At 43.0% G+C, this 26,229-nt stretch overlaps 1 protein-coding gene across 1 annotated transcript in view; it reads right to left on the minus strand.

Moving 5' to 3' along the window:
• Positions 1-9,841: 9,841 nt before the first annotated feature.
• Positions 9,842-26,229, minus strand: part of LOC115473410 (voltage-dependent T-type calcium channel subunit alpha-1I-like) — a 935,734-nt gene continuing 919,346 nt past the window's right edge. The window contains 2 exon segments of the mRNA XM_030208356.1: positions 9,842-10,576; positions 15,136-15,332. Of these exon segments, the coding sequence (XP_030064216.1) occupies positions 9,884-10,576; positions 15,136-15,332 (890 nt within the window). The 3' untranslated portion in view covers positions 9,842-9,883.

The raw sequence follows: 26,229 nt of genomic DNA on the forward strand, positions 1-26,229 counted from the left end.
ACGCACACAAAGTCAATTTCAGAAATAACCATTTATTCATTACAATGTTCTGTTGCCATTGGTTGCAATAGTCTTTATACAGCTGTCCTGTATGTAACAGCAAAATGCTCTTGATTGGCAACTATGAGAAATGCTTTTGTCATGTTATAAATTTGGATCATTGACTGGAAGTTCCTTAGTAGGGTGGGAGGAGGCAACACCAAAGAGATGCCCTGGCCCCGGGTTTGGTTTGAAACACAAATTATTGCACAGAGACACGCAGGCACAGTTTGGTTTTAACGTTCATTTCGATTTGAACTACAATGGTATGAGACACATTTCAGACACCTCACCCGGGAAAGAAAAACAGAGGCTTTTCAAAGACACTGCCAACATATTTGGGAATAGGGCACATTTGTGAATTTTGATATGATCCACTCTGATTTAGTTTGATGAAACTCTTGCTATAGATTAAGCTGCGATAGTCTCATTAAAACAAAGTTTACAGTCCTATGTTCAAAGTATCTCAGAAATTCAAAAGCACTCAAGGATAGATATGAAAATGATCTTGCTACAGCTTCTGAATATCTGCAAACAGGAAAAACTGTTCAAAGCTTCGGTACTCATATTTCAGGTGATAATTTTGGAATGCCCCCTTGAAGTTGTTGTCATCCATCCACCTCCCCTCCATCCCAAACACAGCAGTAGTTTTAGATTAGATTGTAAGCTCTTTTGAGCAGGGACTGTCTCTTCATGTTCAAGTGTACAGTGCTGCATATGTCTTGCAGCGCTATAGAAATGATAAGTAGTAGTAGTAAGTTTGAGACAGCAAACCTATGGCTCTCATGGTCCATTCTCTAGTTAGTCCCAAGGAATAGGGGTGGACCAAAAACAAATTTGCAGCCAGTGTGTGTGTCTGTGTGTGGAGGGGGTAAATAAAACATCTTTATTGAGCACCACTTCTAATTGTAGACCTGACATGGGGCCATGTTTCGGCGGGAATTCCGCCTGCTTCAGGGGTCACAACTATATCCTCTGGTGGGTGCCAAAACCAACCCAACTCCTCAAAAGGAACAAAAACAAATCAATGTTACAGCTCAATGTACATCAAAACATCTTCACAAAGTTCTCAGTGCATCGGATGCCAGAGTGCTAGACACTGAGAATATGCATCTCCCAAATGTCCCATTAGTCTAGCTGAACTGTTGAAGGTCAGTTAAGTTGGACTAGTTTTTCCACCCCCCCCCCCCCCCCCCCCACAGTTCCAGCCCTCACTCAGTAGAAACCTTTATTGTACAGTAATCTTATACTTTGTGGAAATTCAGCTGTTTGGATATTTAAAGCAGCAAATGATAGGTTGTTTGTAATCAATCTAAGGAAGTCACAACTAAAGAAAATAATAATAAAATAAATAGTTCTTGGTTTCCCTACCAAGAAATTGGGGACAATAATACATGTTACGCAACTGAAAAGAATGGGGACAGACAACTCATGCAACAAAAAGAACAAACTGACAGCAGGCCATTCGCTGAGGAGGCTGTGTGGTTATGTGCTACACAGTTTAGAACTTAAGGTATCCACTATAAAACTGGGATATATATCAAAATATTATAGCCACATTCAGATTGATCAGTCTGATTCAGGCTGCCTATTAATTGATCGTTGGGTGACTCAGCCAGGTTCATTAAAGAACTACTGCATCAACAACTTGGTGCATACATAGAGAGGCACTTTCCTTCCTTCAATGGGCTAAAATGTAATAATAGCTATTTGCAAATGAAAGCTATTTTCTGTCTTTTCCCATGTGCAGCACTATGTTTTAGCACTACTCACCTGTAGGTTGATATTTCAGTTTGGCTGACTTAAGTTGAACTGCCTTTTGGTTAAACGTAAAAAATTTGTACACTCCTTGCTACTGGAAAGGAAGAAGCTTTCTAGTTTCTTTTTGAATAATAAAATATTTCTGTCATAACTGTTTTTGCAGTTTAGAATGAGGGAGAGGAGAAATGCAAGGAACAATTCCTGTCCATCAGCTACTTGCTACCTAACAGATTTTGAACCGAGTGATCCTAATACATTATTGGCACTACATTTAATGAATTGGAAATGCGCCAGAACACAACCTTACTTCACTCTCAGTACACATTCCACAGTAACAGTTATAGAAATGGTCGCTGTCCTGGATTTGCTTTGCCAGTCCTCAGGTACACCAATTTCTTTCTTTTTGTGAAGTCTCTTCCACCTACGTCATTGTGCACTGATGCTGCTGTTTCATAATCACAGTGCATGAATTTAGAAAGTAAACTTCCACTAGGATTGGAAAGTCCTAAAACTATATGCATGAAAGGCAGGACATTAGCCAAACCCCTAGTAAATAGTAGGACATTTCTGTATTTTTTGCCAGGAGGAGGGGAAGCCTTCCCCCCCCCCCCCCCTCCTTGGCAGACATTCCAGTTGCAACTGAAAATTTAACACTGAACGAATGAACACAGCTATTCATGGTTTACGGATCTGAACCTGATGCTAGATTTAACAAAAAAATGTTCATCCATCATTTTATAATCACACTAACATACTCTATAATCCAGAACACGATGTAATTATGCATACCTAGTTTCAGTGGCAGCCTCATGCCCAGCGTGACACTTAGGTATGGCCAGATACACAGAAAGGCACAACCTGTCACATTGTCTAGAGAGGGAAATGCAGTAGCAGAAAGAGCTGATTTGACATAAAATGCTACTGTAGACTCAGAAGGAAAAATGGAGCAGAATATTCAAAACAGAGAACATAAATTGTATTAAAAAAAAAAAAAGCTTAATTATAACAATACCTTTCTCTTTCTCCACACATACAAAGTATGATTTGTATATGGCTGGGACAATTTAAAGTCCCCCCCTTAAATCAGTTGGTCACAGTACTCATAAATAATTAAAATAAAGATGTAAAAAAAAAAGTCTTCACTGGATGACAAGAAGGTTTCTGTTTCCAAGGCAACTGGCTTCCTGGGGCCTAGAGGCTTATTTTGGTGATGCGCCACAGAGGCCGGGGAAAGCGGGGAGAAAGACGCAAGCTAACAAGTCTCAAGAATCCCTTTTTACAATCTCAACCACTGTTTCTAGCAAATCCCTTCCAACTTATCAAATGCATGCCATCCCAACATGGTTTTCTAAATATATATCTACACGTTTATGTCTCTGTTCTCTATCTTTTTGACAGCACAGCAGGGTCCCAATGCTTAGAACACAGGATCAGGACTCTGGGGAATGAGGAGGTGATTCCTAATCCTTGTTCTGCAACTCCTACATGGAATGTATCTTGGAAACATCATCTTACAGACTTGGTTTTCATTCCCAGTCCTGGGGGGGGGCTGCCAATGAATCAGGTTTTCAGGATGCTCCCAATGAATATGCATGAGAGAGATTTGCATACAACGGAGGCGTTGGGCATGCAAATCTTTCTCATGCATATTCATGATGGTTGTTCTGAAAACCTGGCCCAGGATCTTACAGTATCTATGCATGCTTTAGTGTATCCAACCATAACTGAGTTACACAAGATTAAAAATGTTCTTTTTTATTTTAACACGCACAGTACATATGTCAGACAAATGGCACATGGCTGTACATTCCAAAGTTTGATTTAATGATTACAATACCTGCATAGATCAGGGGTTCCCAACCCACTCCTTGGGACACACCTATCCAGTTGGGCTCGCAGGAGATCCATATTGAATATACATGAGATAGATTTATATCCCAAGAAGGCACTGTATGCAAATCTACCTCATGGATGTGCCCCAAGGACTGGGTTGAGAACCCCTGACATTGGTACAGGTTTGCTGCATACAGCTGTGAGCTTGATATGCCTGGAGCATGCACTAATTTCTCCAATGAAAAGCACTCTGATCTCCTACCTGCTTGAACTCTGGTATATACATTCAAATGTTGTGTTATGTCCATTCAAGTTCCAAAGCAAAGTGTGTATCTAAAGTTTGTGAAAGCCCCTTATACTCAGCAGCTCGCCATATTTTGGCCTTTATTCTGTAAAATACCTGAGACATGTACATGGTCAAAATTTGGAGATATTCAGTCTGTTGCATTTTGCTCATATTGTGCAAGAAAGATATCCAGGGTTCTTTGGGGGGGATATTTAGCACTAACCCCTGGAGATTTAGCCCTGTCTGTGATTATGCTTTTCTTTGAATTCTTCCCACTTTTACACAGTAGAATAGTGCTTCTCAACCCAATCCTTGGGGCACACCAGTCAGTCAGGTTTTCAGGATAACTACAATGCATATGTATGAGATAAATTTGCATACCAAGGAGGCAGTGCATGTACATCTATCTCATGTATATTCATTGTGGATATCCTGAAAACTTGGCTGGCTAGGTACACTGCAAGGAGTGGGTTGAGAAGCACTGCAGTAGGGTCCTGCATTTTAGCATTCATTACAACTCGTGACAGCCACAGGGATAAATAGACATTAAAACAAGCCTTGCCCTATTGACTGGCTCTCATTGCTCCATCTCAGAAAGGATGTGAAAGGCAATTCTATAAACTGGGTGCCCACATTACTCATGTGTTACACGTGTACATACAATCCCAGCACTTCATTCACGTATGTGCATACAATGCCACATATGTGGTAGCAGGGTGCCAAGCACTATTCTGCAAATCACCACTTATTTTAGAGTTGGTATTTGCAAAGGGGATGTACACAGGGACAGAGCATGAGTAGGCCATAAGAGGGGCTCCCACTGTAAGTTTCAAGTGTCCTTTCCACCTTTAGACACCCACATTCATTCCAATTCTATTGCTGCCTAAATGTTAAGTACACTTATACTGGGTTATATTTGTATATTCTTTAACCGAACCTAGGCACCTACCCTCCAATATGCAATTGGCAGCGGTGAGCATTTAAAATACCAGATAGTTTAGCCCCTAATATTCAAATTCTGGGCCATGTCTGGGCACCGACACTGAATATCGGGGGCTAAATGAGAGCGGGCTGGCTGCCAGAGCTTATGCAGCCCACACGATATTTAGCTGGGGCCCACATAAGATAAGCAGGTGAAATTAAATTCACCCTCTTATGTGGGCGTCAGCTGAATATTGCTGGCACCCTTATAAACCCTGGCTCCTCTCTAGTGCTGCTCCTGACTGGCCCACTTTTTTTTTTGGGGGGGGGGGGCAGTGGGGGGCTGGTCAGAGGCCATATTCAGCAGAACTCCCTGCTTTAGTGCCACTGAATATTGGACGGCAACCGACCATTTAAGTGGGCAGGAGCAGCTCCTGTCCACTTAAATTGCTTTGGATATCAGTCCCCTAGTTCTTTTATGGACCAGGCTCCTTCCACCTGCCCTTGGTGTGCCTAAATGGCTGCACCCACTTATAGAATTGCCACCACAATGGAACTAAAAAAGATTCAGAGAAAGGTGACCAAAAAAAAAAAAGATGACGGAGATGGAGTAGCTCCTCAATGAAGGGAGGCTGATCAGGTTAAGACTTTTCAGCTTGGAAAAGAGATGACTGAGAAGGGGATATAATGGAAGTTCATAAAATTCTGAGTGAGGTGGAACAGTTAAATAGGGGATGTTTCTTTAACCCTTCAAACAGTGCTAAAACAAGATGACACTATGAAACTAGCTCACTGAAAACAAATGGTAGAAAGCATTCTTTCCATGCAGCTCATAATTAAGCTGTGGAAGCTGTTGCCAAAGACAATCAAAGCAACCTATATAGCAGGATTCAAAGGAGGTTTTGACAAGTTCCTGGAGGAAAAGTCCATAAATATTATGAGCCACATAGAATTTGAAAAGCCATTGTGTTTCTCTGAAAATGAGATATAAAAAAATAGATCTAATTTTGGGATATGCTATGTATTTGAGACCTGGACTAGCCACTGTTGGAGAAACGATGCTGAGCTCAATTGGCCTTGGTCCGACTTAACTTGGCTCATCTAATGTTCTTATGACCCAAAATATTCATGTAGTTAAAGTGGCACTGCAATGAATGAAAAAAATTTTTTTTTGCATGTAATTGAAGATCTTCTTTTAAAAAGGATGTTTATATGTCACCTGGATCTTTTATATCAAGTCACCTTGGTGGAGCCATCTTTTTGTGTGTCCTCTTTCTGTCTTCCAGTCCCTGGCTGGCTGAGCACCAGAGGACATCAGGGAGAGAATGTGTACTACTTCAGGATGAGCTTCATTTTACATAGAACACAGAGATGGGAATTGAGATGTCCAGGCTGGCATGCGCTCAGTTCTGGTGATATTTTAGAAAGGGATCTGCGATTTAGAGTCTTTTCTAAAATACCTGCAGCAGTACATGTGTATTTGCTGGCAGTACTTGCAGGAGCAGCCATTTTACAAATATACACGTGGCAAAAAAAAAATCAAAGGAGGAAACGCAGCAACTTGGTATCACAGCTTACACATATGTCAGTCATTTTTGCCAACCTACACAATGACTTCAGTTAAATACAGAGGCCACCATCTTTTATTTATTTTCAATTTGGAGAGGGAAATAAACAATAGGGGATTAAAGACTAGGCCTCCCTTAATCCTTCTTGTATAGGGGCTGCCAAAAGTAGCACTTTTTAAAAACTATACATGCCAACGAGCAGATGTAAATCGCCATATGGAAATATTAGATCCTATATGTGTATTACCTTTCTGAAATGGGAAATATGTGTGTAGATTTTTGAACTGCTCAGGTCACACCCAACCTACTCTTCCAACACACCTCACTGCAATTCCTATATATTGTGGACATCCATGTGTAAATTGAGCCCTTTCTTAAAACAGCCAACCATTTACATGTGGATGTTGTTTCCATGCTTGAGTATTCTGTGTTCTTATACAGGAAATTACAAACTCATGCACACATTCAGACAAATATATAAAATAATCCATTAACTAGGCAAGTGCTTCTTCCAGGAAAAAACACCAACAGCATTTTTCAAAACCCTTTACTTTAGGAACTAGTGGCCTGTCTGAAAGCACCACCTCTGCCTGCTGAAATACAGGTGGGGGTGGGACATCCTGTAGACACTTGATTTTCAAATATATGCAAACTATTTTTCTCCAGCTTGCCCATCTACATTAGCAGCTGCTACAAATTATACAGAACATTGGGGTGGAAGTCTGGTTTCCCTTTGAAAATGAGAGGCAATATACATGGGGATTGCCCTCATTGTCTTCAGGGTTGTTTTTTTGCAGGGGCGATTTATTTGATTTACTGCCTGGAACAACTGCCTTCATCCCGGTCTGAAGTCTGTTTTTGGCGAGTGCTTTGGTTACAAATAGAAGTCAATTACATATATTGCCCCATTGAAAAGAAAATGCCTCACATTGCTTTAATCTTGTACTTAGGTTTGCAGATGGTGACAATAACTCAATAACATTACAGTCTCCAGCGAGACAAACCCTGTGCACACGTGCACACACACACACACAAGACCTCAACTGTCCTTTAATAAAGGGGTGGATTACTAGGTGTTTAACCACTGAACATCTACCAATGAGCTCCCGCCATTCCCTGATCAAAGCCCATTTCCCCTCCCTTGGCTTCTCCACAAAAGGCAGAGCTGCAGGGGAACACTAGCAATATTTTCCATCCCTTTGTGGAAACATCAGTTAAAATAACAGCTTTCCCGATGGGAAATCAGAGGACAATTTAGCAAAATACCATTATTGGGAGCACAGTGTTATTGCTTTATTATGTAGTGTGATTTATAACTGGAGGGACGAGCTGAGCGATTTTTTTTTAAGTAATCTAACATCTCTCAGCCTCAGGAGATAGCTAAAGAGATTTTTGGTGAATATGGGAATCTCAGAGCCCAAGGAGTGCTAGGCTTACCTGTCAGTGAGAGACATCTGGAAAGATCTAAACAGTAAGAGGGTAATTTTATGTAAGGGCACCTAAGATAATTGCACAGGAAGTTGCCTCTTTTATATGACCACATAGGTGCCTGTGTATCTTTATAAAATGCCAGCACAAATCTAGCCCACAGGGAAAGGTTTTTGATGATCTTAATTTCCATACTCCATACAATACTTTTGTACAATTTTGCCTAAGTATCACTGCACTATTGGAGTTTCACATGTGAGGGGATAGCAGAGTGATCCATAAACTACTCTGTAATGCGGCTCTCAGCCTGCTAGGGAAAAGGGCAGTATGGATGTACATAGGGAAGTATGGATATACATAGTATAAGAAGTCCAGGCTGCTACCCGTCCCACACAAAGTACATCTGTATCACACAGGCACATCTATGCCCACATCTTGGGCATATCTGTGTATTCAGCAGGTTAAAAAGCAGATTTGTAATCTTCCATGGTTTAGAAAGCCAATGATCACGGTGCCACAAACCATACACCTTTCTCCTTCAGAATACAAAACACCTCATCTGATCTAGGCATGTCACATAATCAGCTCTGTGATGGGCCGAACACTCTCTGACTTAATGCCACATTTTCATTCCCCATGTTTACAATGAGAAGCCTGAGGAATGCATTTCTTTATCAGTTTGCCAGATATTGGCGATAGCCTAAAGCAGAGAAAACAAAAATGATCTGTTCCAGTAAGCCAACCTGTCTGTCAAGTTGGGCTATGTGCCAGACGACTGCATTCATTGTTTTTAGCACAGTTCACATCATACCATCCCTGAGCACCCATCTTGAGCTCCACATACATCTCATATATACCCTTTCACAAAAAATATGAACTAGATAGGGCATTGGCAAATAATTCACTAGTGAGATTTTCATTTTAGCTTTACCGCATGTATAGAAGAATATTATATCTGTATCTATAAATGTATAGATATAGATATTTGTTGTATCTGAGCTTAAAGATACATTACCGTAAACCATTTTTTAAAATAGTTTTTCTTTTTTATGCCAATCTGGCACATTTTTTTATCAAAATTAATGCTAGTCATATAATATTCTCTAAAATGTGTTTTTGCATCTGGTGCCTTTGGGCTTCTAAACAAAGAGTTCATATCATCAGAATAACACCATTGCCAAAGAAATAAATAACAATAAAAAATAAAATAAAAAAACAATTCAGTTCTACTTTTTGTTCATAGCAGCTTTCTGAAAACATTCAAACATTTCTTTGCCAGATGGCTTGCGGTGAATAACCAGTCTCGACGGTCTCTTGCACATCACAGTCTTGCCTGTTCCTGGGTGCCATCAGGAAATAGACGGTTCATTCTCTTCAAAGGTTGCCCAGTGCTTATGTAGAGGTTGCTTGTGAAAAATATATACGTGTATTTCGCTCTGTGCAATTTCTCTGGACGGTCAACCTTTTATTTCACTTGTTAATCATTCCTTTGTCTAGAAATAAACAGATACAAGTGTGCCAAAAACTGCTCCTGTTCTTCCCATTTTATAAATTATTCAGTTTGCTTTTCCATTCTTTTTTTTTTTTTTTTTGGTGGTAGTTTAATATTTCTGGAAGCAATTTCTGGGACATCCCAAATAGAGGACATAAAAATAAACCAAACTAGAATTTTATGTACATATATACACCTATCTGTATTATGTCAGCTTATTTTTTTACTCTGTCTAGGTGTTCTTTATATACATATATAAAACACATAGATGGAGTAAATATCTCTGATGGTTTCTCTCCTTCTCCCCAAGCTGCCTGGCTTCCCACCTCCCTCATTCCCCGTTCTCTCTTTCCCATTCCCCCAGGTCTTGCTTTTAATTTTACTCACACATGTCCAGTCATGCTGCTTTATATTGCTTCACTCTCTCACGCAGTGAGGTAAAATAACTTATTTATGTATCTGTGTTTTTTTTTCCATGCCAGTGTGTTACTTGGCTCTGCATTATTTGCAGGAAGTGACTGATCTTGGCCCTCGCCTCTCAACCCCTTGGAATTCTCATCTGTTCCTTCTGCTAACACTGTTGCCAAACTCAACATTGGAGTTCAGGACAGAGCCACAGTTTGCTGGCATCCCCCTCTCTCCTCCTCCTAGCTTGTCTCCACTGTCCTGGCTCGGAGCCTTCCCTGAGGATTGGGCATCTTTGCAGAAGTCCGTGACCCAGGATGGCATGGAGAGGAAGCCTTGGGAGTCCACAGCATAAAATTGTTTTGAATCTTTGCTCCGAGAAGGGGCGGCTGTTAAGCTGCTGGTGCTGCTGCACTTTTTCATAATGCCAGATGATCCCAGGGAAGGAGGTGGAGAGAAGAGGGAGGTGAGAGACAGGCTGCTCAGTGTCTCTGACTGCTCGCTGGTGCCCCTTAGACTGATGCCTACACCTTCTTCATCGGAAGGGTCCATGGAGTCATGGAGGGTGCACCCGGGGCTGGTGCTGCCTCCGCTACTGTGGCTTCGCTGGTGTCTTCGGATGCTCTGGAGGTTGAAAATCTTTCGGCTTGGCCTGGTCTGCATTAGGGAGGTGGGAGAGAAAGGAAGAGAAGTCCTTTGGGAGGTGGTGACAGGACACAGCATTGGAAGGTCCAGGGTGCACTGAGGCGAGTCGCTCAAGTTCAAACTTTCTTCCAGTGTGGTCTGCAGGCTGCCCTCAGAGCTGCCACTGCCGCTGTCTAAGGAGGCATCGCTTTCAGTAGCCTGCAAATCATTGTGCAACAGAAAAACCACTATTGGTTATCTTACATAAAGGTTCACGGTTCAAATGTATTTGATATAGTACAAATCAGTAGCTGCCTAAGGGGGGAAGTTATCAATGCGAGCTACCATTAAGATGTGTTATTTTACTACTAACTCGTGCTATTTTAGCACAGGTTCCATTTTATATGCAATGAGCCCTAGGCTTATATCTACTAAAATGTGCTAGTAAATGGGCTTAGTAAGTGCTGATGCGCTACTCCCATTTCTAGCACGCCCAGGAAAGAGGGCAATTCCCAGTATTTCTCTTTCAGATTGTGCGTTAATGTTCATAATTGCACGCACAGCCTGAAAAATATTGATGGGGAAGCGCTTTGGGCTCCTGCATTATGGATGCACTAATCAGTTAGTGCATGATAGCTGGGACATACTAGCTGGTTAGTTTGTCCATGCCCATTCTCTGCCCCGGACATACCCTCTCCAGAAAATAAATAAATAATAAAAAAAGAAATACCATGCACTCAGCTCATGCAAACTAGTTACTTACTGTAAAACGCTTGAACACGCTTTGTGCCAAGTGTTTTCACGTGCGCTAAGCACACATTCCCCTGATTCTATAAAGGTCGCCAAAAATTGCATGTGCAAATTTAGGCACAAATAGAATAATAAGCAGTTATTGGTACTAATTAGATTTAATTGGGAACGACACATGTAAAGTTAGGCACAGAATCTGTGCCTAAAATTTACAAGTGGTCCAATAAAAGAGGCATGGAAATGGGAGGGTCATGGGCAGAACTGGGGCATGGTTTTGAGGGCACCCTGCCATAATAACCCTGACAAAAAAGCCCAGACAAAACAGCCCTTGACAAATGGCCCAGAACAAAACAGCCCTAGACAAAATAGCCCCCTAGAAAAAAATAACATCACAAAAAAAGATTATAAACTAGAAGTGAAATCTTCACTGATAAAGTATTAGTTAAGAGTTCCAACACAGTCTGTTTATCTTAACAAAGGCATTTACCCTAATAGACTGCGTTGGAACACTTAACCTAAAACTAGTTTTATCATTATTACCTATAAAATTACCTTGAATACAGGGATCCTGTACAAGTAAATTTGGGCAGATCCTCTTGAGTGCCGCAAGGTAAGTTTTCCCCCTGTCTGGCACTGTCCGGGTTACTTTGTCAGAGGCCATATTCTGGGCAGCCAGATCGGGCCCTTTTGTCAGGCTAATTTGTCAGGGGCTATATTGTGGGTCCCAGAAAACAGCAAGGCAACCGATCTGCAAAATCCAACGTGGAAAACAAACAAGCAGATCAGTATAATATCCCAAAAAAACTTTATTGAAGATACCGTGTATAAGACAAATGCCCGACACAGGCCGTGTTTTGCCCAATGATAGGGCTGCGTCAGGGGCTATAATAAACGATAAACATATTGAATTATAAAACATGTCAATTCTTAAAAGTATATACACGGTATCTTCAATAAAGTTTTTTTTGGATAGTATACTGATCTGCTTGTTTGTTTTCCACAGGGGCTATATTGTGGACAGGCCGTTTTGACAGTGGCTGTTATGTCAGGAGCTTTTTTGTCAGGGGAAATTTTGTGTTGGGGCTTTTTTTGACAGGGCTTTTTTTGACAGGGCTATTTTGACCGGGTACCAGTTTCGAGTTACATGCATAATTACAGAACAATGGTGCTCCGTGCATAAATTTAGACACAGGTATTTGCACCTCATTTTTCTTGGTGCAAATGGGTGTGTATTCTATAAACTGCACCAAACTTTAGGCGTGCCTTATAGAATACCATGTATGCGGGTATTTTTCAGCGCCAATTTTTTAGGCATCATATTAGAATATAAACCATTAGGGCTTAACATCCTTTAGCAGGCATACCCCCTAGTTACTAATAACAGGGGTTAACAGTAAAATAATACATGTTAATAGTAGCCCACACTGATAACTTCCCCTTTAAGTGATTTACAATGTACAAAGCAAAACATAAAACATGCATGTCACAATCCAGATAAACAGTTAGGGGTCCTTTTACTAAGGTGCGTCAAAAAATGGCCTGCGCTGGTATAGACGTGCACAGGTCCATTTTTCAGTGCGCCTGCAAAACAGGCTTTTCTTTTGGCCGAAAATGGACGTGCAGCAAAATAAAAATTGGAGTGCATCCATTTTGGGCCTGAGACCTTACTGCCACCCACTGACCTAGCGGTAAAGTCTCATGTGTTAACCGGGCGGTAATGGTCTACACATGTACAATGCTGATTATCGCTGGTTAGCACCACATGCTGGTGGACGCATGTAAAAAATGAAATTACCGCCTGGGCCTTGCGGTAGCCGTGCGATAGTTCAAAATTGATGCACGTAGGACACGGATATGCACCTACGCGTCTTAGTAAAAGGGCCCCTTAAACAGTAAAACGATGACAAAGGAAAAAAAGAAATAGCCAAACCAAATAAATGGCATTCAATGACAAAGAAAGGCAGGCAAGTCCCAAAGACTCTCAGGACTCCCAGGGGCCCCACGGCGCTTCCTGTCAATCCCTGCCATTGATCCTTTAAAAAGTCGCAGCGGCGGCAGTGAAAAAGCAGGCTTGCCTCTAACCTTTAAGCCTTCCCTTCTCTTTCAGTGTGCACTGTGCCGCCCTTCTATGATGCAATTTCCTGTTTCCATGTACCGCCCTGATATTCAACAGCACTATCTGGGTATGTACCATTAAAATTCAGGTTAGACCCAGTCAGCGTGACTTAACTGTCAAGGAGCCCTCTACATGGTTAAAGCATACTGAACATGGACCCCACAAATATTAGAAAAGTTGGTCCATGGACTTTGTTGGCTATAGGTTTACATGACTAGTAATTTCTTTGGTCTGACCACCCCCTTCCCCCATTTCAGCCTGATGAAGAGAGAAGCAAACAGGAGATGGTACTAAACACCCTGCACTGGTAGCAACAGAGCTCAGTAAATATCAAGTGCCGATGAGGAGTACATTATGCCTTTCTCATGCCTTTTTTTTTTTAATTTTACTTTGCTCTGAAGGGATGAGAATAGAAAATGCAGCTCTGTACAAAATATATCCCTACTTTTTTGGGGTAATGTATTTTGTAGACATGTATGGATTTATAGTTCTAACGTTAGATGTCTTAGTTAGTCCTCTATGATGGCTCTTTAGCAGCATCCTTTGTTTTGTATAGAATGCATTTTGCTGTGTTTATCCCCTACTTTTAAAAAAATATATTTTTAATGGAAATTTTCAGAATATATTTCTGAGCAATGATGACAGATTAGGAAAAATTTTAACTATATGAATTTTGGCACAATAACAAAATGTATAAAATATTGGTGACTAATTAACAGAAGAGAGAAAGACATTCAGTTTCTGGGCATCTTAAAATGTAAAGAAACACTTTCTATAAAGCATGTCATTTGGAAATCCTTAGTTCTGGATTACTCTCTTTCGGTCAAAAATAAAAACTAATTTGATTTTTAAAATTTCCATTTCTTTAAAACTAGTGATTAACCACTGGAAGGGTAACGCAAATTTATCGGTATACATGTGGTGGAACTGGGTTCTTTGGTACAGAAATTTATGAAAATATATTAGAAAGCAAATCTCCACTGAACAATTACATTTTTCGCAAATGAAAGAAACTGGATCCCCTTTTTGATATGTAGTATATCAAATTCTACAGACCCATTTAGGGGCCCTTTTACTAAGCTGCGTAAGCGTCTACGCATGCCCAACATGCGCCAATTCAGAACTACTGCCCGCGTGGTAATTTCATTTTTTATGCACGTCCACTACGTGCGCCGGAAAATATAGTTTATTTTCCGGAACTCAGCGCTAACCGGGCGGTAATCGGCATTGTATGCACACTGATGATTACCGCCCCGGTTAATGCGTGAGACCTTACCGCTAACTGAATGGGTGGCGTTAAGGTCTCAGATCCAAAATGGACATGCGCCAATTTTCATTTTGCTGCATATCCATTTTTGCCCAAAGTTTTCGTAAATGAAAGAAACTGGACCCCCTTTTTGATATGTAGTATATCAAATCCCACAGACTCACTTAGGGGCCCTTTTACTAAGCCGAGTAGGAGCCTACGCATGCCCAATGTGCACCGATTCATAACTACTGCCTGGCTACCACGTGGCCTGGGTGGTAATTTCATTTCTCACGCACGTCCACTACGTGCACCGGAAAATATAGTTTATTTTCCTGGGTATGGCACTAACCAGGTGATAATCGGCAATGTACGTGCGCTGACAATTACCGCCCAGTTAACGTGCGAGACCGTGTCGGTAAGGTCTCAGGCCCAAAATGGACGTGTGCCAATTTTCATTTTGCCACACGTCCATTTTTGGCCCCATAAAATGGTTCTGTGCGCGTCCTAAACATGCACCTACACTAGCGCAGGCCAATTAAAAGGACCCCTTAATTACTTGTTTTTGTTCATAGTTCATTGTTAAATGTACCACATTTACTCCATAGACAGAACATGCGGAAGCTACTGGAGGCAGAGAGCGGGAATCCAAAAAGGTACTCATACCTGTCTGAGAAGCGAGCAATTGACACTTGGAGACCGTAATGAAGCCCACGAGCCCTGCGGAGAGATTTTGGGAAGGCTGCTGTGGCAAGAGTCATTCTCATGAGCAGGCTGGGTGGAGGAGACCGCTGGATGGAAGAATTCTGCTGTCACAGGTGAGAGTGGGCTGGAGGTACCTGAGGAATGGGGAGCAGGGGAGACTGACAATAAAGTTGAGGTAGCAGGGTATGAATAGCAATAGTGCAGATGCTTACTACTGCCCACTGAGGACTGTCAACATCCATATACGAGACGTGTTTAAGGCAGATTTAAGGTTATCAGTATTAGCTTAAACTGCAACACTTACAGCATATAGTATTCCCAACTGGATGATTTTATGCAGTGAAAGAACCATTATAGTTTAGAGTAGCAACCGGAGAACTTAACGATATCTGGCATTGCACAAATCACCTATCATATTTTAGACAAAATCCTAAAATGTTGAACAATGCTGAGGTTTTTCTCTCTCCATTTTTGTACACATCTTTCTGTTTCTCTATTCCTGCCTATGTCCTGTTTGTATCTTTCTCAAATTCAATGTTTGCTGTTATTACCATAAAATCATAGTAAAGATTCTACAAGGTGTATTTGAATAATATTGTTGGTTTTTTTTCTGTTCTAAGGAAGCTGTTATAAGGTCCAGGTACTCATAGGTGCCAACATTTCAAAATGATTGGGGGTTTCAAATACAATACAAATTACCCCTCCCTGGACACAATGAAGGAGCTTGCTCAATTTTGGGAGTTCTCAGCACTCACTGGCACCCACAGAGCTGGCTTATATGCAGGCACTAAAATCATCTGGAGATACAATGGGGAAACACTGTTGAAATACAATGAAAACGTCACCTCCAAACTCCTCAGTCTTGGTTGAGTTCATCATTAATCCAAGACTAATTTAAGATGAAAACTGGAATACACAAACATTTTCAAACCTCTACAGTATTATAACAGGGAACAAAAATGGACACATTAGATGGGCCTGAAAGCCTCGATTCCCACTAAGCAGCTTTGAGCTGCACGGGAGTCTTCTGCTGATGCTTCTACCAGTGTGGGGAGGTGCGATGCTATTACGCTTTTAATTGCAAGGCCCTCATGACAGAGCAGGATTTCAATGCACCTCCCTCCATCGACAAGAACACTATCGGAGGACTCCCGTGGAGCTCAAAGCTGTTTAGAGGGAACCATGCTGACAGTCCTTATTTGCAGTTATATTCTATTTTAATATTCTTTGCGAGACTGGATCTTTTTCTTTATGTAAGCAACAGCACTGCAGGATAATAAATGCCACTTGTCCACTAGTAAAACAGTAACATTGCAAATGATGGCAGACAAAGACCTGTTTGGTCCTTCCAGTCTGCCCAACAAGGTGGCCAGTTATACCTGTCACTCTGTGCAAATTACACTCCTTCATAATTAAACACTGGTATCGTAAACAGGGCAGTTGGCAATTCACCTCCAGGCCAACCATATACAGACAGTTATATCTATTTAAGCCAAGTGGTATTTATTTATTTATTAATTAATGTATTTATACCCCACATTATCCCCACAAACATGCAGGCTCAATGTGGCTTACATAAACCTGGGGAGAGAGAGAGAGAGAGAACTCCGGGTGATATCAGATACATATGAGAACAGTAGAAGTAGAAGGGCAAAAAAGAAAGGATACTTTACATATAACAGTACAAAAGAATTGGACTAAACAGGATCCACGTATGCCAGCTGGCAGAGGCTATAGTCCTACATTGTTCCCGGAGAAAATGCTTTGGTATAGCAAATGAAATAAACAATATATGATTCAATAGTCCCCCTCCTCCCTCCTAGCTCTTAACCTTCATCACCTCCTTCCTGCCATTAACCCATCACCATTCCTCCTAAGTGCACCCCGTCTTCGTCGCCCAACCTCCCCCACCCTCCTCCGTACTCTCTTGCTCCTCCTCTTGCTATCCGCTGGTGACATTAATCCTAATCCAGGCCCCCCTCACCTGTCCTCCTCCTATCCATGCAAACGATTCCGTAATGTCTCCAATCTCGTCTCTATCCCCCTCCTCCCCCCTCTTCCCTCCCCTTCTCTTGTGCCCTCTGGAATGCCCATTCGGTCTGCAACAAACTGCCCTTCATCCACGATCTCTTCATCTCTCGTTCCCTTCAACTGCTCGCCCTAACTGAAACCTGGCTCTCCCCGGACGACTCGGCCTCAGTCGCGGCCCTTTGCCATGGAGGCTCTCTCTTCTCCCACACTCCCCGCCCAGTTGGCCGCGGTGGAGGCGTCGGGCTACTACTTTCGCTCTCCTGTAGTTTCCAACCCCTCCTCCTACCGCAGTCTCACTGCTTCTCATCCTTTGAAGCACACTCCAGCCGGCTATTTTACCCATTGCCACTCAGTGGCAGTCATTTACCGCCCCCCTAATAAATCCCTCTCTTCCTTCCTCACCGATTTCGATGCCTGGCTTTCCGTGTTTCTTGAACCCTCATCTCCGTCACTCATTCTCGGAGACTTTAACATACACGTTGATGACCAATCCGACCCTCACGCGTCTCAATTCCTCACTCTAACATCCTCCTTCAACCTCCAGCTATGCTCCACCGCCTCGACTCACCGAGACGGCCACTGTCTTGACCTCGTCCTCTCCTCCTCCGGCTCCCCCTCCAACTTCCACACTTCAGCTTTTCCTATCTCGGATCATCACCTGATCACCTTCACACTTCTTCACACCCCACCTCAGCCCCGTCCAACTCTAACCACTACCTCCAGGAACCTCCAGGCTATTGACCCTCCCACCTTATCCTCTTGTATCTCCAATCTCCTTCCCTCCATCTTGTCCTCCGAGTCTGTCGACAAGGCTGTCTCCGCATACAATGCAACTCTCTCCTCTGCTCTGGACACCCTCGCTCCATCCACCTCCCGTCCCACAAAGTGTACTAATCCCCAGCCTTGGCTGACCCCTTGTATCCGCTACCTTCGTTCCTGCACCCGATCTGCCGAACGCCTCTGGAGGAAATCTCGCACCCATTCAGATTTCCTTCACTACAAGTTCATGCTATCCTCCCTCCACTCTTCCCTATTCCTTGCCAAACAGGACTATTACACCCAACTGACCAATTCTCTCAGCTCCAACCCCCGTCGTCTCTTCGCCACCCTTAACTCCCTCCTCAAAGTGCCCTCCGCTCCTACCCCCCTCACTCTCCCCTCAATCACTGGCCGATTACTTCTGCGACAAGGTGCAAAAGATCAACCTTGAGTTCACTACCAAACCATCTCCTCCTTTTCACCCTCGACCAACCAAGCCAGGCCTCTTTCTCCTCCTTTCCAGACATCACCGAGGAGGAAACCGCTCGCCTTCTTTCCTGCTCGAAAAGTACCACCTGTTCCTCTGATCCCATCCCCACCAACTTACTTAACACCATCTCTCGTACTGTCATCCCGTCCATCTGTCATATCCTCAACCTCTCTCTCTCCACTGCAACTGTCCCTGACACCTTCAAGCACGCCGTAGTCACACCTCTCCTCAAAAAACCATCACTTGACCCTACCTGTCCCTCCAACTACCGCCCCATTTCCCTCCTACCCTTCCTCTCCAAAATACTTGAGCGTGCCGTTCACAGCCGCTGCCTTGATTTTCTCTCCTCTCATGCCATCCTTGATCCACTTCAATCCGGTTTTCGCCCTCTACACTCGACAGAAACAGCACTCTCTAAAGTCTGTAATGACCTGTTCCTTGCCAAATCCAGAGGCCACTACTCCATCCTCATCCTCCTCGATCTCTCCGCCGCTTTTGACACTGTCAATCATGATCTACTCCTTGCCACACTGTCCTCATTCGGGTTCCAGGGCTCTGTCCTCTCCTGGTTCTCCTCCTATCTCTCCCACCGCACCTTCAGAGTTCACTCCCATGGATCCTCCTCCACCCCCATCCCGCTATCTGTTGGTGTTCCCCAGGGATCTGTCCTTGGACCCCTTCTCTTCTCAATCTACACCTCTTCCCTGGGTTCCCTCATCTCATCTCATGGCTTCCAGTATCATCTCTATGCAGACGACACCCAGCTGTATCTCTCCACACCAGACATCACCGCGGAGACCCAGGCAAAGGTATCGGCCTGCTTAACCGACATTGCTACATGGATGTCCAACCGCCACCTGAAACTGAACATGTCCAAGACTGAGCTCATCGTCTTTCCACCAAAGCCCACTTCTCCTCTTCCTCCACTTTCTATCTCAGTGGATAACACCCTCATCCTCCCCGTCTCATCTGCCCGCAACCTCGGAGTCATCTTCGTCTCCTCCCTCTCCTTCTCGGCACACATCCAGCAGATAGCCAAGACCTGTCGCTTCTTCCTCTTCAACATCAGCAAAATTCGCCCTTTCCTCTCTGAACACACAACCCGAACTCTCGTCCACGCTCTCATTACCTCCCGACTTGACTACTGCAACTTACTCCTCACCGGACTCCCACTTAGCCATCTATCCCCCCTTCAATCTGTTCAGAACTCTGCTGCACGTCTTATATTCCGCCAGAACCGATATACTCATATCACCCCTCTTCTCAGGTCACTTCACTGGCTTCCAATCCGTTACCGCATTCAGTTCAAGCTCCTCCTTCTTATCTACAAATGTACTCAATCTGCTGCCCCTCACTACCTCTCTACCCTCATCTCCCCTTATGTTCCCATCCGAAACCTCCGTTCACAGGACAAATCCCTCCTCTCAGTACCCTTCTCCACCACTGCCAACTCCAGGCTCCGCCCATTCTGCCTCGCCTCACCCTATGCCTGGAACAACCTTCCTGAGCCCCTACGTCAAGCCCCCTCCCTGCCCATCTTCAAGTCTCTGCTTAAAACCCACCTCTTCAATGCTGCCTTCGGCACCTAACTCTTACCTTCAGGATATCTGGACTGCCCCAAATTGACTGCCCCCATCGTATCGTCTACTCACTTGTCCTTTAGATTGTAAGCTCTTTGAGCAGGGCCTGTTCTTTTATGTTAAATTGTACAGCGCTGCGTAACCCTAGCAGCGCTATAGAAATGTTAAGTAGTAGTAGTAGTAGTCCGGAGTGGGTTTATTATTATGGCTGCTGCACAGTCACATGCATTATCAATACACAATCCAACAATATTGCTAACTAACCACATTTTGCTCACTAATTTCAACCTTAAGATGTCTTCCCTTCCCTCACTGAGATACACAATCCCGGCGCTCATAGCATATGATATGAATGTGATATAAAATCCACACTTGATCCAGACTACTACTACAAATCATTTCTATCCAGACCTGCCTTTTTGCCATTTTCGGGACATAGACCGTAAGTCTGCCTGACAGTGGCCTTAATTCTTAACTACTAAATGTGATTATCTCTGGGGAAAAGGTGACTAAAGACTCCAGAAACAAAAAAGTGAGGTTGTAATGAATTCTTTTGGAGTGAACAATTTGTAATGTAACAGGCCAAACCCCATCCTTTTAAGTGAAAAAAATTAAAAAATGTACAGAAGTTCAAACGTAACTTTTTCAGACTGCTTATGGACCCTTGACATGAAACAAATCAGCCATTCTCAGCATTTTGAATCCACTACTTTAGTCACCTTGTCCCAGAGAAAGTCACAAATTTGCAACTGAAGCATCACTCCAGCCCATCATAGCATATCAGCAATATGTATACTATGAACAAGCTGTCAGCGGTGGACCTACCTTATATGGCAGCTGGGGCGAAGCATACCCCCTCCAAGCAAAGGGGTGCACGGAGTAGGCACACGCAGTCAGCTCTGGCGGTCCCCTGCCCCCTCAGACTTCAACTTCATGTTCCAGGGCAGCGGATCAGCAGAACTGACAGCGTGCACTTGCTCTGCACACCCCCTTGCAGCCGGCACCCAGGGTGGACCACTCCCGTCGCCTTGCCCTGGGTATGCCGGAGCAAGCTGTTCAAGTGTCTTGTCATGCCACTCTCTTTGGACTCTGAATTACTTTGGTGTATTCTGCTAAATGTGGTAGCTGGGCTCCAGAAGATTTGGTCTTTACATTTCAATAATGCAACAAAAGTTGTTATTAGGCCCAAGATAGAAAAGCAACACTGCTTATCTATAAACAGTTGTTCTCTGACAATAGCAATTCACCAGTCACACAAGGGGGTGATATCATTCTGACGAAACTGAAACAGAAATAGGTCAACTGTCAGATCCGGCACAGTTTTAAAAAATATATAAATTAAGTACCACTACCTTGATGGGCAGTGGTGCTGATTATATGTGGAAATTGCCCACTGCTGGGAGCTATACATGCAATGGTACATAAGTATTGCCTTACTGGGACAGACCGATGGTCCATCAAGCCCAGCATCCTGTTTCCAACAGTGGCCAATCCAGGTTAGAAGTACCTGGTAAGATCCTAAAACAATACATTTTATGCTGCTTATCCTAGAAATAAGCAGTGGATTTTCCTCAAGTCCATCTTAATAATGGCTTATGGACTTTTCTTTTAGGAAAACTGCTTTTACTACATTCTCTGGCAACGAATTCCAGATTAATTACACATTGAGTGAAGAAATATTTTCTCAGATCCGTTTTAAAATTACTACTTTGTAGCTTCATTGCATGCCCCTAGTCCCAGTATTTTTGGAAAGAGTAAACAAGCGATTCATGTCTATCTGTTCCATGCCACTCATTATTTTATAGATCTCTATCATATCACCCCTCAGCCGTCTTTTCTCCAAGCTGAAGAGCCCTAGTCGCTTTAGGCGTTCCCAAGTCATCCCATCCCCTTTATCATTTTCGTCGCCCTTCTCTGTACCTTTTCTAATTCCACTCGTATCTTTTTTGAGATGCTGTAATCAGAATTGCACACAGTATTTGAGGTGCAGTCGCACCATGGAGCGATACAAAGGCATTATAACACCCACATTTTTGTTTTCCATTAATTTCCTAATAATACATAACATTCTATTTGCTTTCTTAGCCGCAGCCACATACTGAGCAGCGGGTTTCAATGTATCATCAACGATCACCCCTAGATCCCTTTCCTGGTCGGTGACTCCTAATGTGGAACCTTGCATTACGTAGCTATAATTCGGGTTCCACTTTTCCACATGCATCACTTTGCACTTGCTCACATTAAACGTCATCTGCCATTTAGACGCCCAGTCTCTCAAGGTCCTCTTGTAATTTTTCATAAACCGCTTGCGATTTAACAACTTTGAATAACTTTGTGTCGTCAGCAAATTTAATTATCTCACTAGCTACTCCATCTCTAGATCATTTATAAATATGTTAAAAAGCAGAGGTCCTAGCACAGACCCCTCTACCCTTCCTCCAATGAGAATACTGACCACTTAAACCTACTCTCTTTCTATCTTTTAACCAGTTTTTAATCCACAATAGAACACTACCTCCTATCCCATGACTCTCCAATTTCCTCTGGAGTCTTTCATGAGCTATTTTGTCAAATGCTTTTTGAAAATCCAGACTCATCAGCTTTGAATATAATTTCTGGCACTAGTATCTCTCCCAAATCTTCCTTGATGAAGTCTGAAGCAAAGAATTAATCTCTCTGCTATGGCTTTGTCTTCCCTGAGTACCTCTTTTACACTTCAGTCATCTAGCGGTCAAACTGATTCTTTTGCCGGCTTCTTGCTTTTAATATACCTAAAAAAGTGTTTACTATGTGTTTTTGCCTCCAATGCAATATTTGTTCAAAGTCCCTCTTTACCTTCTTTATCAGCGCTTTGCATTTGATTTGCTATTCCTTATGCTGTTTCATATTATTTTCAGTCGAATCCTTCTTCCACTTTCTTAAGGATTTTTGTTTAGTTCTAATAGCTTCCCTTCACCTCACTTTTTAACCACGCGGCTGTCATTTGGTCTTCCTTCCTCTTTTTTTAATACACGGAACATATTTGGTCTGGGCTTCCAGGATAGTATTTTTGAACAGTATCCACACCTGATGTAAATTTTTGACCTTCGCAGCTGCTCCTCTAAGTTTTTTTTCACTGACCCATTTCATCACAATCTCCTTTTTGAAAATTAAATGCTAATGAATTGGATTTCCTATGTGTACTTACTCCAAAGCTGATATCAAATCTGATCATATTATGATCACTGGTATCAAGCGGCCCCAGCACCATTTCCTCCTGCACCAGATCATGTGCTCCACTAAGGCCTAGATCTAGAATTTTTCCTCCTCTTGTTGACTCCTGTACGAGCTGCTCCATAAAACAGTCCAGTTTGTTAGCGTCCCTAATTTCCTTTAACAATTCTATCTTGTTTCTTAGGCTTCTGGCATTTGCATATAGTCATTTCAGACTATGTTTGTTGTTCCTATCTACATCTTGCTTAGCGGATGACAGTGTTAATTTGCAATCTTTTATCTGATTTTGATTTAAAGACACCTGGGAGCTCATTTTCAAAAGAGAAAAATGTCTAAAAAGTGGCATAAATCTGCATTTGGACATTTTTCTCACAAAAACATCCAAATTGTTATTTTCAAAACCAATTTTTAGATGTTTTTCTATGAAGTCCGTCAGAAGTGCGTTCAAATCACAAGGTGGCGTGTAAGGGCTATATTAAGGGTGGGATCCGGGTGTTCCTAACACTTGGATGTTTTTGAGCCATAATAGAACAAAACAAAAGTGTCCAACTAAAACTAAGACGTTTTGAGCTAGACCTGTTTTTATAACGAATAAGGCATAAAAGGGTGCCCTAAATGACCAGATGACCACTGGAGGGAATCAGGGGTGACCCCCCCCCCCAATATCACCCCCCCAGTGGTCACTGACCTCCTCCCACAAATGTGAATAAAAATATGATTTAACAGCCTCTATGATGGCCTCAGATGTTAGAGCCAGGTCTATTAGAAAAGCATGCAGGTCCCTGGGTGGTTTTTTCAAGCTCACCCATTTGGGTTTCTGGGTTGGGCTGGGCGGGTGGGTTGGCTGGCTTTCCTTACCCCAAGCCTCAGGACGCCCTTCCTGAACCTATCTTAGCACGCCCTGGTGGTCTAGTGGCCTCTTTGGGGCAGAAAAGAACCCTATTCTTTCCAGTCTGCTGCTGCTGACCTGCTCGCTGCCGCCACTTCTTCAAAATGACTGCCGAGATTTCAAGCAGAAGTCTTGCGAGGCCACTGTATTAGCACATCTAAAATTTAGGCATCTGCATAACTTATAGCATACTATAAGTTCTGCTAGTAAGTGGAACCCCACCAATGTTCTGTCCATGTGTCTGCCCCCTGCATTTACATGCTGTCTACTATAAGTTAGGTGTGCTGTGACAAATTAATGCTTAAGTTCCCTGCTGGCACTTCCATGTGAAAGTGTATACTTATGTGCATAAGTGCTAGTATTATAGATATTTTACATGCAGAAGGGGTAGGTAATATGGGCACCTAGATTATAGAATTGCCTTTAGCATGTATTAGTTATGCAGTTTAAGTTAGGATTGCTTTTTTGAAGGCCTAAATTGAACTGCTAAGCTACAAGGTTAGCAGCTGAATATTATTATTATTATTATTGTTTGCATTTGTATCCCACATTTTCCCACCTCTTTGCGGGCTCAGTGTGGCTTACAATAAGATATGAATAATGAGAATACAGTTGTTACAAATTGGTTATGGGTTACATTGTACAAGTTATGCGAGATAATCGAAGTATCATTAGGAATATCACAATGGGACATCAACATTGAGACTTTGGGAGGACACAATGGGAAGCTTAAGGGCAGTGTTAAGACAAAGGGGCACATGGTGTACATATTTCTGTAAGTATATGTATGAGTAATGTGGAATTAGGGGGATGAGAGATCATAAGTGGATGTGTGATGCATTGATGTAAGTGAGTGTGGACTCTATGTGTCTTGGTTTTTTCCGTAAATTGTCTCAAACAGATGGGTCTTCAGTAATCTGTGGAAGGATGCTTGTTCGTGGATCGCTCTTAAGTTGCATGGCAGTGTGTTCCAACGCTGCGTGCTGCAATGAGGGCAATTCGCTAAGTGGGTGCCCTGCTCCTGCATGGTAAGAACTTATTCTACAACGACATCTCAAGCAAGTGCAAATGTCTGCGTCCAGGATGCACTTTCCATCACTTATGCTACTATTTTATAGAGACACGATAGGCACCTATGGTGCTCGTTTTCAAAAGAGAAAAACGTCTCAAAAGCGGCACAAAGTGGTAGATGGACACATTTCTCACCAAAATGTCTAAATCATGATTTTTGAAAAGTCAGAATTTGGACACTTTTCGCTGTGTCCAAATAGCAAGGGGGTGTGTTGGAGGCATTTTTTGGGCGGGAGATTGCCAGGACTTAGGCAGCTTACAATCTGAACGTTTTTCTGTGATAATGTAACAGAAAAAAAGGTCCAGGGCGCAAAAAAAAAAAGTTTTTATCTACACCTGTTTCAGTCATGATTAAGTCTGAAAAGGTGCCCTAACTGACCACTGGAGCGATTAAGGCATGTCTCCCCTTAATCCCCCAGTGGCCAATGACCTACTCCCACCCCCCAAAGATGTAACAGTGACAGTAGATACCAGACTATGACAGCTCCAGATATTATGGTCATTCCTAAGAAAGCAGCAAGCAAGTGGATGGAGCAGCCTAGTGGTCAGTGAAGAACAGGACCTAGATTAAATTCCCACTTTAACTCTTTAATTTCAGTACAAATATGTGTGCCCTTATTGAACATAGAGTGGAGGAGTGGCCTAGTGGTGGACTTTGGTCCTGGGGAACTGGGTTCGATTCCCACTGCAGGCACAGGCAGCTCCTTGTGACTCTGGGCAAGTCACTTAACCCTCCATTGCCCCAGGTACAAATAAGTACCTAAGCCGCATTGAGCCTGCCATGAGTGGGAAAGCGCAGGGTACAAATAAAAAAAAAAATACAGTGAGCCGATCTGCTTTGGTGTTCCTTGGTCGGCTGCCACCTGGGGCGGATCGCCGCTGTGCACCCCCCCCCCCATGTGCAGCATGACCCCCCCCCCACCCGGCGCATCACCTCCAAGCACCCCCCCCCCCCCAGGTGCACTGTTCTTACCTCCTGAGGTGCTGGGAGCAGCTGCGTGTCTGTCATCTCTGCCGGTTCC

The sequence above is a fragment of the Microcaecilia unicolor genome, chromosome 1 (assembly GCF_901765095.1).
Source record: "Microcaecilia unicolor chromosome 1, aMicUni1.1, whole genome shotgun sequence".
Classification (NCBI taxonomy): domain Eukaryota; kingdom Metazoa; phylum Chordata; class Amphibia; order Gymnophiona; family Siphonopidae; genus Microcaecilia; species Microcaecilia unicolor.